At 31.7% G+C, this 17408-nt stretch overlaps 1 protein-coding gene across 2 annotated transcripts; it reads right to left on the bottom strand.

Moving 5' to 3' along the window:
- Nucleotides 1-63: 63 nt before the first annotated feature.
- On the bottom strand, nucleotides 64-17296 carry LOC140673717 (DAZ-associated protein 2). 2 transcript variants are annotated; one of them, XM_072906832.1, is made up of 5 exons: nucleotides 17138-17296; nucleotides 4188-4256; nucleotides 3313-3416; nucleotides 3086-3232; nucleotides 64-2473 (listed from the first exon to the last, which is right to left on the bottom strand). In XM_072906832.1, the coding sequence occupies exons 1-5, from the start codon at nucleotides 17151-17153 to the stop codon at nucleotides 2294-2296; spliced, it is 516 nt and encodes a 171-aa protein (XP_072762933.1). In that variant the 5' UTR covers nucleotides 17154-17296; the 3' UTR covers nucleotides 64-2293. The 2 variants fall into 2 exon arrangements, with proteins under 2 accessions (XP_072762933.1, XP_072762934.1); XM_072906833.1 differs by lacking the exon at nucleotides 4188-4256 and having other exon boundaries at nucleotides 17138-17289.
- Between the last annotated feature and the right edge of the window lie 112 nt (nucleotides 17297-17408).

The raw sequence follows: 17408 nt of genomic DNA, 5'->3' as shown, positions 1-17408 counted from the left end.
AACGCAAAAATTTTAAAGAATGTAATATCACTTACATATACATAAAAAAATAACAAATTTCGATTAACGAATTTCATGGTCATAGCATTTATTAACTGGTACAATTGATCATTGCGCAGTGATACATTTCCATTGTTTTCTTTCATTCACTATTGTCTCACTCACTCTCACTTTTACTCATTCATTCACTCACATATATCCTGCTTTCTTTTCTTTTTCTCTCACTCATTTATTCAACCTAATAACAAGTGCACAGTTTCAATTAATATTGTTTTTTTTTCTTTTATTATTACAATTTATTACGCTTATTGCACACTTTCATGATAACAAAACTCATTCCACTTTCTTTGTCTCTCTCTCTCTCTTTCTCCTCTCCCTCTTTCTCTCTCTCTCTTTCTCTCTCTCTTTCTCTCTCTCTCATTTTCTCTCTCATTCTTTTTGCTTACAGTCTCTCTAGATACAAAATTAATTGTTGAAACATGTCGCACTGATGATTCTGTCTCTAAGGAGGGTCTGCAAATAAATTGTTTAAATAACAATAATTTAAATATAAATATCAACGCAATATGTCACGTGAATTCCTACAATAGTCGACATTGGGCTCATGCATTCTATTCTTGATTCTTACTTCTGCTTTGATGAGCGCAGCGACATCGATCGCTTCTCATCAATAGCATTAATCCATCTTTTCCTGGTCTAACTAGTTAGTTCATCGTAAAATAACATTCTTGCAATATCTTTTTCGTAAAAAAGACACAACGACTGCTTCGAGCCTGATCCTCCGATACTGTGGATCCTTACACGGATTACTAAAGATAAGCTTTCAGAAATTTATGACCATAGATTCTTAGTATTTCATCTCGTCAAGTTTTTAATTAAATGTAAGAAAATTTAATCGGAAAATTAAACATTTTTAGATTTTTTTGTCTTTTTTTTTAGATTTTTTTAGAGTTTTGAATCCTTGAATAGAGGCTATTAAACCGATGCTAGAACTCTATTTAAATCTTGAGAAAAAAATCAAGATCATAAATTTCAATTATTATTTTATTTTCTTAAACAATTCAACTGGAGATTGTATCGTTAATGTTCTAAAACTTTAGATTATGAAAATTCGAGGATTTTCCAGTATATAAATCTTTTTTAGCAGAACTTGTTGCACTTATTTATTATTTTTCCTCTCTTTCTTTCCTATTTTCTTTCCTATTTCTCTCCTAATTTCTAAATTTATATCTATTTCATTTTCTTCCGTTCCTCAGTTCAGCTAAAAAGAACAAACTTCCTGTGTACCTGTGTGTATGTATGTGAGGAACACACATTGAAATTCTAAAATATTCTTAAAACTTCAAACTTTTCTTGGAATTCCAGAGCCAGATATTCTTCGATTCTTTTAGATTTCACATACATTAGTAAATTAAAGTTTTTGCGCTTTCTAAATTCTAAAAAATGTCAATCGCAGAAATTCTGAATTTCCGTTACCTCGGATCTATGGCCCAGTAGCGGACGTTTTTTCTTGACAATCACGGATAATCTTGGGCTCGAAACTTTCGGATTATTGGATCCTTCAAAACTCGTTTAATGCTTTCATCCCGATTTCCATGGAACGATGAGCTTTCAAAAAACTATCTTTTTAGTATGTTCGATGAGCGTCATCATGTCCGAGTCTTTCTCGGCCAAGACGATTCTCTCTCCAGTTCAACAATACATGAAATACGCAAATCGATCACCAAGATACGGCGACAGTGTCCTTGAGATCATTGGATTGCTTCTATCGATCGCAAATATCGCCGTAGGTGAATCGTGTAAGAACTCTCACGATTGCTGCTTATGTTTACATGTGTTTGTATGTATGCTGTTGTGTTGTGTTGTGCGTGTGTGTGTCTGTGTGATTAGTCCGCCCACACGTTTTATCAATATTAATAAATATCGATGTAACATAGTATATGTATGTGTGTATTATGTGTATGTGTTGTCTCCAATAGCAGTGAGAGAAAGCTATTGCACGTAAAAAAATTTCGGTCATAACTATAAGGCCGTAAGCTAACCAACCACTCACAGTGGTCAAACATTCCACTACGAGGTAGGAAGAGTGTTTGACAGTTGGTTGGTTTGCTTATATCTTACGATTACCTAAAACATTTCCACGTGCAATGGCCTAAAAGCGGAGCTCTACCAGAAGTTGCCTACATAATCTCATCGCCTCGACAACACAGCGTTTCCAACAGTTAATGTAATGTAATGAGTAGTATACATGTGTCTACATGTATGTATGTTACACAAAAGGTGGCTCGACGATTTACCAAAAGGTATAACCGCCCTCCGTTCCTCCTCCTAGGAACGAACCCTTCTTTTGCGATAAAGCTACGCTATGACCAGCCATCGCGGCCAATTGTGCAGCGTTCGCGGCCACTCCGGGTGGTGGTGGTGGCAACACCGGCTGCGAGATGCCGTCGAACCGGGTACCATCGAAACCGTTCTGCAAAATAAATATTACTAATGTTAAGTGTGCTTGTGACATGTCATGTTTCTTTTATTAACCGATTTAAAAATGTGTTATTAAAAATAGCAATTAGAAAAAGAGCATTCTGTATATATCCTAAGTAAAATTAATAATATACGTCTTTTTGGAAAAACCTAGCGAATAATGAAGGAACACTCAAAAAAATATTTTGCTAATGTAGATAGATTTCTAGATGTCTCAATGAAAATTTATCGCTACTTTTTGTATCTGTTAGAATATTGTTTGTCACGTATAGCAATTTATAGCAGCAATATTCTAGCAATACCTCTAGAAAATTTAGATCCCATTGCCAAATATTAATCACAAATATAATTATCTTTGACAATAGGCCTTAAAGATAGGCATCGCAGAAAAATTTTCTATCTAAGTTACACTAATAGTACAGATATAAATTCTGTCTCTGTCATTTAAATTGATTAAGTACAAAAAAAATATATGTAGTATCACAGTATTTGCTAATAATTTATCTGTTTCGGTTAATTTTTTACATCTAGAAAATTTGTGTTCAAGATCATTTTTTTGAATGAAAAAAATATCTTCTACATATACATCGATACAGGTACTTACAGGTACCATAATAGTGGGCCTTACAGGAGCGGGCTGCATAGCAGGATAATACGCTGTTGTCGCAGCCAATGGCGGATAATATTGCAATGGGTATCCCGGTGGATAATATTGCAGAGGATATCCCTGTCCGTACATTGGTTGATACATCTAAACACATTTATTATACAAGTTCAGACTCCCTTTTTAAGATTTTTATAAAAATAAAAAAATTAAACGATAACTCTCACCATAGGATGCGTAAGGGTTTGGTCATATGTCGGTGGTGGTGGACCTTGCGTTGCATATAATTGAGGTTGATTGGGAAATACTCCATAGGGTGCGGCGCCTGCAACTATTGGATACATGTTATCAGAATCGCTCAATATATAGCTAGTATAAAACTTTAGTCACATTAAACTCATGTACAATCAATACTCAATGTAATCTAAAAGCAGCTTTGACGGTCCAATGTGATCCGAAAAAAATAGTTACATAAAACTTTGTCTTTTTCACTATAGACTAATAAATAAATTTTCATTATATACAGTCTGTAGAGGGTAGTGATACATATTTGATTTACTTTGTTATATTAACATGAGAAAGTATGACAAAACTTTAAAACAAATATTTTTATTTACTTTTCTCTTGAATAGAACTAAATAAGTTCGCATAAAGATTTGCTTTTAATTTCATTAATTAATCCAAAAACTCTTTTAAAAATTACAATAGTTGATATAAGTGCTTTGACATAAGAAAGAGAAAGAGAGAAACGGAGCTGAAAAATCTAAATTATATTGATTAAAAAATTTATATAAACAGCTCCTAAAATTTTGCAGCAATTAAGCGAAATTTTTTTATATTCTTTTTGAGAAACGAATAAACATCTACAAAAAAAAAAAAAAATGACAAAATTTCTGCTCCAATAATAAGTAACGAGTCAGAATAATTCGGAATAATTATATAAATAGCTTTTAATGATAAATTATATTATTTTTATTTTAATATTTTAATATATTAAATTTTATTTTTAATATATTAAAATTTTATTTAAATATATTTTATGCCACAGTGGCTCTGCTAGTAGCTTGACAGGAGTGAAATAATAGAAATCACACAGTCTTACCACCGTAGGTTGGGGGTTGCGTTGGCGCGGGGACAAAGCCGGTCGGTGGGTGCGGGGCCACCGGATACGCTGCAACACAAGGCAATGCGAAATGCAGCTTCACTGAATTCGCAGGTCGTGAACGACATGTGTGTGTGTGTTCAATCTAAGCCAACATGGTACGTGGTACCACACTGCCAGAAAGGACGAGTGCCGGCGCACCGTCCACGTCCACGACGCGGTATCGAGGAACACGATCTGTGCTTCATCCTGACAGATCGTGCGACTGTTAACCGCGTCGAGCACGCGTAGAGCGCGTCGTCGAGATCGGGGCGCGGTTGGATCTTCTTCTCTGATATGGTTCTGCAATTATGATATTGGCAACTATTTTTTCGATATTTATTGGTTCTTTAAAAAATCGACGATTCAAAATAATTCGGAGCAGTCGAAACGAATCTTCGATTTCATGAGAGAGACTCAATTATTGTTCTTCTCTGTCAAGATAATTGTGAGACGCGAATCCGATAGCATAATTATAATTGTTACTTAACAATGTAAAAACATGATTAAAAATTAGTTCAAATATTTAGTTTAAAAATTAATCTAAAATGTAAAATTTAATTGTTAAAATGTAGTAAAGAAATCTCAAGATAAAACGTTGAATTAAGTAAAGTTATTTATAAATAACAAGAGATAAATATTAATAATAATATAAAATATCTTGAAGAGAAAACTGCTTCAAAAAATATGTTTCCCAGAATCATTTCAATTTATTAGCTTCAAAATGATATTTCCTTTTAAATTTAAATTAAATCGTTTCAGACTAACTGCTTCGAAAACGGCTTTAATTCGAAATAATTCGCGTTTTTATAGAATTGTGTTTGTGAAAAAATAGTATAAAAAAAAAAAAAAAAAAAAAAAAAAAACCAAGAAAAAAGAAAGAAATTTTCGCCATAACAGAGAGAGATCGTCCAACGCGCTACCGACCTCCAGAATAGTACTCCCACACCCAAGTATATCTTACACATGACATACACCGTTTTGATCAAGGTACTATTTAAAGCTCAAACAATGTTAGTCACTAAATAATGGTGAAAAGAAATAACCGAAGATATCATGCCCGCCTGTCGCACCCGGAGCCTTCTTTGAGCTTTTATTTCGCCCAACATGAATTTCCGGGGCGCAGGCGGACCTTTGTTTTATAAAAACATTTACAAGATGATCAACTCCTCATCTTGAAAGATTTTAGTCAACTAAGTTTAGATTTCGTTACCCTCTCGAAATTAATGAAACTAATATTTTATTTCTCTGAAAAATATAAATTCCTTTTTTTTTAAATATAAATAAAATAAGATTAACATTTTTATATTTAATATAACTAATATAGATGCTCTCTTTTAAAGAAGAAAGAATTATCGATAAAAAATTAAGCTAAAAAGGACAGTGAAAAAGCAAAGATCTTTATCATTTGAAATATAAAATAATTTTAATTTTAATTGAACAATCGAAAATCTTTGCGTTAGAGTTTTCAAATATTTGTCAAATATATTCTTTTTTTTTCGAGAAGTTGATCACCTTAAACCATACCCTCTCGAGGATCCATCGAGATTGCTAATAGATCATCCACATAAATGGATCCACGCTTAAGGAGTTAAAACGAATCACGCTTGAGAATAATTTGATATAATATTAATAGATTTTATCGGATTTTAAAAATTATAAATCGCCAATATTTTTTATCAAATATTTATAAATGTTTCTTTCTGTGTGTGAATTCCATTTCAAAATTTTGTTAATCAAAGTTCAATTTCTGCCGATTCACCGACGGTTATTCTCAAACAATGATTCGTCATTGAGCAACCTTTACTTCTAGAACTAAGATTTGATACGAAACCGATCTCAAAGCAAATAGCGTTACGCAATCAAAGTAGAAGCCAAATACATTCGTCTAACAGGTCGAGCCTGAGGGATCCACTTAAATTAAAATATGTCAATATTTATTCGAATATATAAAATCTTCAAGATTGTTAATATCTTGTATTATTACAAGCGCCCTTTCAATCCGTATAAAGTTCAATGTTTAAATGTTTTTTTTTTTAATTGAAACATTTTATAATATACTTGGAATATTCAACACTCGTTTGTATAAAATTTGGAATGTGATTAAATATTTAAAAATTTAATATATATAATTCAGATTTTATTTTGCTAAATTTTATTACTTGAAAACTTTAATCTCGATGGACTTTAAAAACTTGAAAATATATGTTTTAAGAATAAGAAAAATTTGGCAGTTGTGTAAACTTTGAATTTGCGTTTTTGGGACTTCTTATTGATTGAAACATTGTTCATCAGCATCCTCATTCGCGATTACATGCATCAGAAAAATAGATTCAGGGCGGTTAATGCAATTATCCAAAATCTTAACAATACATCCGTTTATTTTGTTTTCTCAATCACTGTCATTAACCCGTTATATTCCAATGTACTCTTTAATTATACTTTTATGTTTCATTTTATTTATGTATTTGCAACAATACATGAAAAGCAGAATGATTCTTTTGGGCATAACGGGTTAAGCATTAATCTAAATATAAAATTAACAAATCCCGAGGCTCGGCCGCATTTGAAAAACAAAAAACGACAAAACAGAGCTAAAATAAAGCTAGGAGGTAAAAAGGATAACGGTTGCTCCAAAAAAGTGATGTTAAAACAAGCCCAAATAATCAAAGGACTCGCGATGTGAGAACGGTAGTCCATCTCAACATCATCATCATTATATCATCATCAACATCGTCATCATTGTCATTATAATCATAATCATTATTAACATCCTCGTCATCATCATTATTATACCATCATTATCATTATCCTCATCATCGTCGTGATCCTCGTCATCGCCAGCGATGACGAGACGCGATTTTTACAAGTCAAATTCGAGAAGAAGAGGCTCTACATCTCTCTCTTTCTCTCTCTTTTTTTTTTTTTTTTTTTTTTTTTCGGGGCAGTGAATGTGTAATTTATACAATGAGTATAGTGGTACGATAGTTATGTATATATATACACACACACATATATATATATATATATATATATATATATATATATATATATAAAAATATGTATGTATATATATAAATATAAAATATATTTATACATATATGCATATATAGCATGTAAGACTATATACACATATCAGACTCCACACATTCAAAAAGTCGTGACAAGACTCAGCAAACCACAAATTTCTGCAAATATCCAGAGATAAAGGTTAAACATGATTAAAAGATCCTCGGAATCGTGTGTAGTATAGTAAGTAGTTAACGTCCAGCGACCGGCCGCATCGCGACGTCGCGAGACGCTCGGCCGCCTATTTTTTTTTTTCTCTAATCCTTTTAATTATCTAAATCGCACCATGCGCTACGTGCCGCCGCCATCAAGAGGCTAATGATCCTTCCAAATATGTATCTTTACACGTGACATCAAGAGCCGACAAATTGAAAGGAATAGACAACGCGAAAACCAATCAGAGAGTGAGTGAAAGTTTCTATTTTATTTGGGAAAAAAAAAAAAATAAATAAATAAATAAATAAATAAAAAAGATGAGACAGTAAAATTTCGCTTCTCTAATCATATTAGTCAAAAGAGATGTTCTTAAAAAATACTTATTTAAATTCCCGAGTGTACTTTTTGTCGCACGATTTTTTAAATAAGAATTTGAAAAATTGTAATCGTTATCGAAAGTATTTTTAAAAGAGCAAATCTTCCAGAAAGAGGATTGTCCTCTAGGCGTCGTGTGCGCGATCGCGCTGGTGTTGAGGGAGATGGATATATTCTCTAACATAAATGTCAGCCCACACCAAATTGTTCATGATATGACCAGAGGTTGGCCGAATCAGCGGAGACAAACGATTCAGGGTTCAACAAGTTTTCAACACGAATGTGTTCTGCGAGATCAAGAGCTTGCGATCGACGATGCAAATACTTTACTTTCATATCTAGATAAATATTCATATAGAGAATTTCCTACGATCTAAGAATACGAGGAATCGGAAAAGTTAATTGAAAGATAAATAATTTTAAAGAGCGATGAGAATTCCAAGAATTCAGAAAATTAAATCCAATAATCCAAACTTTATGGACTTTTTATGTGACAATTCCTAGTGATTCTTAGAACTCCTTTCCAAAGTAATTAAATACTGACGGTTGAAATTGAAGAATTAATTGCATTAATCGTCGGTTTTGTCAGTTTAAAATGTACCATCTTGTACACTGGCTGATAATTTGTTTGACAATCTTGAAATCGCTGGTCTACCCGCACGTTCGCGCAACCTCTGGGAAGTAATAAGTTAAATGTCTATGTGTCACGGTGCAAACAATAATCGAATCAGTCACAACCGATTGTAATATTAATGCTAGTACGGCTTAATGGTAAAAGTGTCTATCGCTGTTTTTTTTTTCTCTCTCTCATGTACACTCTTTTTCTCTTTCACTTCCTCGATTTGTCCCAATGAGCAGTTCGACGCTGTATTCAGATGCTGTATCTTTTTCATATTTTGCTACCTCTCTACTTTCAACGATCCATGTTAAATGGTATCGATAACCAATATCAAGAGTTTGTATATATATATTTTTTTTTCTGTCGGACGGTGATTCATCGAAATGCTTCCGTGGACAAGATGTGTTCTCGAGACAAACTGGATCATCGGAAAGAAACTGTATTTGTGAATTCTGCAATTTCGATCCGTGAAATAAAGTAAACATGTTCAGCAATATATATATAAAAAAAAAGAATAAAAAGAATGCGTCGCTTCTCTAAAGAAATCTTTGTAAAAAAATGTCGAAAGAGAATATATTCCAAAATGAGAGAATATATTTTTAAAACTATAGAGATGCCGAATAAAAAAAAAAAAAAAAAAAAAATAAGAAGTAAACCTGCATGTCCAAGGCTTTTAATTTTTCGCTCCCGATGATCTCTAGATCGTTATGAGGACACTCTTATTCAGTACCGACTAGCGTATTTACTAGCTACTTTGCTTAAACTCACTATTAACAAGTGTACAAATCCTATTAATCATGCACATGCAGCCATCGTGACGCTGGGAAATCTCGCCGCCGGTTGGTCGAAATTTAGCAAAAATAATATACAAAAATAATGAAAAACGTATGCAAAATATATATGTATATATATATATATATATATATATATATATTTTTTTTTTTCTCTCTTTTAGGTAGATTCGAAAAGAATACAATATTTTAAGGCACAGGCGAGTTTTCCGGGGCGACGTCTCGATTTATGAAACTACGATGATCACACAACAATACGACGATTCCAAATGATAAACATTAGACCCGCTCGATCCTGCCTTTGCGAAGTTGGATTTTATAATTCGAAGGAGGGATCGAACGATTAGATGAAGTAACAATGTTGAAAGCGAAATCGTGAGATTAAATCGATTAAAAACAGCATATCAAAAGAAAAAAACATGCACGATTATAAAAACAATGATATTAATAGCAGGGGACACGACCGCCCCCTTCGATTTTTCTTTTTTTTTTTTTTTTTTTTTTTTTTTTTTCTTTTCTTTCTCATAAGAGTGGGCGATCGCGCACTCCTCATCGCCAAGGAAAAAACGTTTGGAGCATGCGAGCCTAGATAATCACTGGTGGAAAGTACAAAGCTCGTACTTGCATGGAGATCTACTGGGATGCTAAAGGTGAACGCAATTTCACTTTGAAACTTTTCCGCCGCACGACTGCCTTATCTCTTTCTCTTTCTCTCTTTTTCTCTCTCTCTCTCTCTTTCTCTCTCTCTCTCTCTCTTTGTCCGGAAGTCAGCCACGCGACAACTACGAGTTGCAGCAGAAATTATGTGTGAGATTACGTTTTCATGATTTCACTGATTCTCTCTCACTACTTAAATGTTCAAATCAAAACTACTCTCAAACTATTGAGAAGAATCGATGTAAGGTATTACAATCATCGAAGGAGGAAGTCGAGATGTCTATATCTAATACTACACCGTATGTCTATGACGTACAACCACGTGACCACGAATTTCCCTCGGTGTCAAATTTTTTTTATTACCTCGAAACTTCTTTAAAAAAAAAAAAAAAAATCTTGCTCTTTTTTTTTTTTTTTTTTTTTCCTTTTTCAACTTTATCATACTACATTTTTCCGGGAAACTTGTGGCGTGGTTTCAAGCAATGTGCACTATTTGTTAAAAGTGAGCTAGCAAGTTCCAAATAAAGTATAAATATCGTCAAAAGTGACGCTGAGCTTAATACAGCATTCGTGTACATTCGCGAAGCCCGCCATGTATGCGCACCATCTGCACGAGAATATTTGGAATTTGATTTGAATAGATTTGAATAATATAAAACAAATAAGCTAAAGAATTATACATACAAGTTACGTTGATGTTAAATAATCAATTAATAAAACAAGATGAGAAAGTAATTAATAGTAATTATATCTGATATAACAAAACTATTTAAATCCATAACGTAAACTTAAATAAAAAAAAAAAAAAAAAGAAAAACTTTAGAAGAATTTGGTTTTAATTAAAATTTTATCCAATAAAAGATGTATGAAACTCAACATAATTGAATTTTATATAATAAAGCAATAATATATATATATAATTAATAATGAAAAAATCCCTAATTCTGTTCCCAAATTGTATACTATCTCATGATAATTAAATTATCATGGATATTAAAAAAAAAAAAAATAACAATTGCATTAGAAAAAACTGCACTGCAGACGCACGCAGACATGTCGAGCATAGAATAATAAAAAAAAATAAAAAAGTATATAAAAAGACAGTTAATAAAGTAGTCAGCCAATATCACGAAATTCTAATACGAAATCTTGATATATCCATATCAATATCTTGGAGCTATATTGATTTGGATATATATAACGACCTGCGCCTCTGATTGTCAAACGCGCCCATTCGAATGGCGCGAAAGCGATGGCAGCAAAAGTGAAAATAGATTCAAATTCCATGCGCGCACTCTTTCTCAAGAAATATTTGAGTATATTTAATATCATTATCAAACATACAACTTCCACTTCATGTGTTTTTTTTTCTCTCAATATAAAAAAAAAAAGCAACACGACTCGATTACGATCATGTTGTATTGATCGTTAAAAAAGTCCGAAGAATTTGAAAATTTGCGAAATTTTCGTATGTCTTAAGCGACAGGTTTTAAAATGAAACATGGCTGCGCTAAAAGTCACATTATTTATTCGCAATTTGAACGTGGGGCGTTTTCTATTTTGAATCGAGAGACGCCTGGTGCATTTTATACCTTTATGCACGTTGAGGCTAGCAGAAAGTTAGCGATTGCTTCTTTTAGAAAAAAACATTTTTTTTTTTAGAAGAACTATTTATTTATTTGTGAATTGAAAATTGTTTCATTAAAGTAAACAAATATTTATTGATAAAGAAAATTTAAGCAGAAAATAAATTACATCTGTTACGTATGAAATATTTGTATAATGAAATTCCAAGTGTTTGCTTCAAAATTTATATTCTTCTCCTTGAGTGTCAGAAATTTTAAATTATAACTATAACAAATCATAAAATGATTTACATCTCGCACGATATAATGAACGCGTTAGATTTTTTTCTAGACATATATAATATTAAAAATTACAATATTAGTATTACAGAAAATTCGCTTGCTTTATTTTTACTGTAGAAATATTGATAAGACAATTTTTTTTATTAAATTATCTGTGAAATAAAAACACTGATTATTATTTCTTGCTTCCAAATCTTTAATAAAAGAGACTAAAGCATCGACCAGATAACATATCAGCTGAATGAACTAAGAGTGATTTTTTATCAACTTTAAACTACTTTGATTTAAAAAACTATATGTACTCAAATGCAATTTTTCTACAGAAAAAACTGTTAACTCACAATCAGATAATTTTATTGTGCTTTCATGCATGCTTATTTTGAAACATCCTGTATATGAAAAGACATGAATTTTTGAAATTACATATGAATCTGCAAATCAATAATCCTAAGATAAGATCATAACACATTCTACAGTAATTCTAAAATGACACGTGAATTCAGGAATTGCATTATATTAGGAATTAATTACAGAATAATAGATCCTGCAACACGTTAATTGACATTAATTGCACGTGCAATTCATACCTCTGCTACATAATGTATAACTTTTTATCTCTTATATCACCTGAATTTTAAAATTAATTAAAAAATTGTACTAAATTATACAAATTATTTAAAAAAAAAAAAAAAAAAAAAAAAAAAAAAAAACCATCCGTTTTCTAAGGGATATGCTATGTCATAAAATGATACTTTTTGGATTTGAAGCGATATATCTTGTCCTTATAATACAGAGGAATGCACGGGTGCATTCCTGACAGAAGCAATCGATTTCTTTGCATTAGCCTCATCGTATATATAACAGGTAATATATACATATATATGTGTACATATTATATATATATATATATACATATATATATATATAAATAAATATACATACACATATATATGCGTGTGTGTTGTGTGTGTGTACGTAATATATGTTGGTATATAAACACGTAGTGAGTTAAGGTAATATATAGAGTAAGGTGAGGTTAGATACGTGGCTTAGGCTGCGCCGATCTCCGGAGCTCCACCTACTGACTGGGATCAAATCGTCTTTGTAATGGTCCGCTGCAAACATATTGACAGCCAAACTGTAGGCGCTATCCTTCCGCGCTCAACTGCTACACCGCCATACACATATAAATGGTAGCAGACTCGCAGCGGCCGTGTCTTCACATTACTAATAATTATTATTATGATAAGGAGGGCCATCAGCTCTCCACTTACTTAAATTAAGCTTTATGTATCCTTATAATATAATAGAATATAATATCATATAATATATCTAATATAATATATATATATATATATATATATATATATATATATATATATATATATATATAGATCTGCTGTGCTCTGTAGGAGCGCAGCACCTGCTTAGGGACAGACCACAGACCTGATAATGAAATGTCGCACCGTCGAAGTTACCATGTTTACTGTATTTTTTATACGTGAAAATGACCTCTGCCTAAGCTATTCCAGGGGTGTGTTTTGTTTTGTTTTGCCTTTTTTTTTTTTTTTTTTTTTTTCTTTATTTCAGATATCGTTCCGTCATGCAGGAGGAACGAAATAAGGATCCGAGGATGGCTACCTGGAACGGCTTGAGCGAATGAACGAAATGCTTACAAGTGGACTCGATCGCTTCGAATTCAGTGTCTGTTCGATTATTTGATCGAACGAAACTATTTAGGAAACTTTGAGTCTTAAATTCTATGAGTCTTTTAACCATACACACCAACTCTCTCTCTTTCTCTCTTTCAATCTCACACACTCTCTCTCTCTCTCTCTCTCTCTCTCTCTCTCTCTCTTTTTGATGTTTGTACATTCTTACTTTTGCAATAATCAGCCGCTGTATCTGTAAAAATACAACTGAGTAATACCAAGAGATGACCTCCGGAGCTCCAATATATTAAATATCACACTAACAAAGGACCAAAAAAATGGGACTGAGTTTGTATTCTTAAAATTTTTGTTTTGAGAATCACCGAGTTTAAAATTCATATTTCATCACGGATATATGTTTCTTTTTTGCGAAAAAAAAGTACACAATTTAATACGTGACACAATGTGTGATTTTATGATTACATAACACACGCATGCACACACACGCAGGATTAATCGGAGATCATAACACAACTAAAATGGAAGTGATTTCTTGTGTAAAAATAAGCGAAAAAATTTTCATTTGTACAAAGTTTTGTTTTTGAAAAATTCACTTTAAAAATTGGAAAATTAATAACATGTTTATACTTTTTTTTTAAGCTTGATTTCTAACAATCTTATTGTATATATTATCTAATTCCTCTCGACGACTATTAATACATAAAGATGAAAATATTACGTTTTCTATTTAGCAGAACGATTTAAAATAATTTAAATCACTGAAGAAAAGAAAAAGATATATGTGTATATATTTACCTAATAAAATATATCAAGATTATTTTTATTTTCTCGATAGAATATCTCTCTTTTTAAATATATCTTAATAATAATAATTACAATTATAATCGATAGTAAATTTTATTATGTATAACATAAGATAGTTTGACTTTATTCAAGCTAAAAAAAATACAAATACGTTATTAATTTTTGTCAACCTTTAAAATACTATCATAAAACAAGAAAGTTTGTCCGACTTTTTGCTACGTCATATAATTTTTTGATTATCTGATAATATTTTCGAAACACAACTCTTGTATAAAAAAAAAATTTATTCTTTTATTCTATGCACTTTTAGATTTATTTTTAGAAAGTCTTATGTTCATTTAGTTGTGCTACGATTTTTGACTCTCAGCCTGTATATACATATAAAATATCATAACTACTCTTATAAATATTATTTTTCTCGTGATATATTGAAAGAAATATGATTTAAACAAATATTTTTCGTATACAAAATCATGTAAAAAGATCACATTGTATTAGGTTGAATTTGTTTCAATATCAATTATAATATTGGGTCGATAAATTATAATTTAAAATAGTTTAATATAATCTTAACTCTCTTTTTTCGACATATTTTTATATCATTAATAACAAAGATATTTAGGATGATAAGAGAGAACATTCTCTGTACATGTATATATGCATATGTATATGCACACGCACGTAATAACATCATACACACGATATACGCACATATGCATACATAGATACACGCATACACACATATCTTGCACGCATGCATACACGCATATACGTACCCATATACACGCACGCGTATGTGGGTACGTGTGTGTGCACATACATATATGTATCGTTGAATCACATGTTTATATTATCGAATGTAGGTATATACATATATAATGTGTATAATTAAATATATAAATAACAAAATAAACGTGATTTTTCATGCAAATGCGAGTTGAAGCTGTAGAATAAAATTATTTTATATAAAACTTTATTTTCGATATAAAATCGTTTTGAAATTCTGCCGATAATCGAAGCTCAAAAAATTTTATGAATTATCTATAACTCTATTTCTGATTATATTTATAAACAATATCGTGACTTGATATAAAATAATGCAAGTTCAATAATGTATTTATTTTATTAATTAGAAATTGATAAAAATGTTGCCCTTTTTATTTTATAAAATACTGTTCGACGAATTAAAATGTGAATTAATAATAATGTGTTTCGGCATAATAATAATTTTCGAACACCTGTACGTTATTGTCTTGTAATTATAATTTTAGACAATTTTCTAATTATTTATAGCATCAATTATTTTCTCAATGTGATTTCCTTAAGTGATATTATATTTTATTTATATTATTTTCTTAATGCAATTTCCTTATTCCTTTAAATATAAATGTGAATAATAGTAGACAGAGTGTGACATTATTTGCATTATGACATCGTTTATAAGACGTCCGAACAGAAATAATTGCATGTAAGATCCATTCAACCGATTCTGATTATTAGTCAATACATGTACATTTACTTGAACGAAACTTTAAAGTCGACTTTATCGAAAACAAAGCCTTGTATGAAAAAAAATTTCATTCTACACTTTCAATTTGCATTTGCATGAAAAATCATTTCCATTTCGCTTGTATATACCATGATTTGTGACACATTCTATACATGTATTTATGTAAATATGTATATGCATGTATGTACAAAGGATGACAATTAAAGGAAATTGCTGAAGGACCTATTTGGCTGTTTATCATATTTGGAAACAAACGGAATTGAAAAAATCGAACTTTTTTTTTTTTTAATAGAAATCTCTCCATTTTATTAGTATAAAATATAAAATTATATAAAGCATCTTAATAATCAAATTCGCGTTTTTGACTTTTTTTTTATTAAATATTTAAAATTTGATTATCAAATTGCTTGATATAATTTTTGTACCATATATTAATAAAATTTGACAGACTTCTTGTACTCAAAACAATTCAATTTTTGAAATTTTACCTCACAAAGCTAAACTAAAGTCAGTATTTTATATAAAAATAATATTTTGTCTGAAATATTTTTAAATAAAAAATAAATTAATAAAGGAAATCAAGTGAATAATTCAACTAGAAATTAAAAGTTAATTCAATTATTTAAAAAGATAAATATATAAAGATTAAAAATTGGCATTCCAAAAATTTAAGAGTGCCCAATAATTGGCAGTCTAAAAACTTAGATACAATCAAGAACGATGTGACAAAAAAAAAAAAAAATTTAGAAAAATTAAAAACAAGAGTGTACATAAACGTTTCGTGAATACAAAGAAAATCAAGAATTGACGAATCCAAGATTTGAAAATAAGAGAAGCTTTAAGGATTCAGAGACGAGGATTTGGAAATCTGACAAAAGGAGCCTAAAAAATATTTTCTCTTTCGCTCTCTCTCTCTCTCTTTCTCTCTCTCTCTCTCTCTCTCTCTCTCTCTCGGAAGAAAGAGAATGAACAAGTCTCCGGAGGCCATTTTGTATGCCCAGCGCGATGTGCGGTATTGATTTGCTCTGTCAACTCGGGCTAGGCACTCGAGCGATCTCATGCCGGCGCCTGGGCTTCAACGCACTGAGGTCACGCGACACCACGCCGCGATGTGGGCCGCTTTGCACCAGGAGTCGCGTCGACGTCGGCGTCCCGTCGTATGACAAGTGGTGAGGTATATACGGCTTATCTCGAACGAGAGTTCCTCGGTATTCGTGTTGTATCGTGTCGTGTGTGTGCGCGCATACGCGTGTGTGCGTTACGTATACGTGTATATGAAACGCGCGTTGATATGCATATGTGTCTGTATTATTTCCCTCACACTGTCTCAGTATACATTACACACGCAACGAAACAGATATCTAACGCATGATTATGACATATAGTTACCTTTTTTGTCGGTCATTATTGCTTAAAGTTTCACAATTTTACTAAAAAAAAGGAGTACGTTATTCCTAATTAAATCACCGATTTTAAGTCTTGCAACACTCGGCCGATGGGAACGGCTATGACACTTGACAAACACTAGCGCCGTTTATTGAGCGTGCCTGTGGCAGTGCGCTAGCGTTGCGCGTTCACGCGCATGCGCCACCTACTGGCCCGCCAGCCCGACCAATCACGCCGTTCAACGTCATGTCAATACATGCGCGTCCTAAAGGCC

Source organism: Anoplolepis gracilipes, chromosome 15, assembly GCF_047496725.1.
Source record: "Anoplolepis gracilipes chromosome 15, ASM4749672v1, whole genome shotgun sequence".
Lineage (NCBI taxonomy): Eukaryota > Metazoa > Arthropoda > Insecta > Hymenoptera > Formicidae > Anoplolepis > Anoplolepis gracilipes.
Note: the sequence above shows the minus strand (reverse complement) of the source record. Positions and strands in the feature narration are given on the sequence as shown.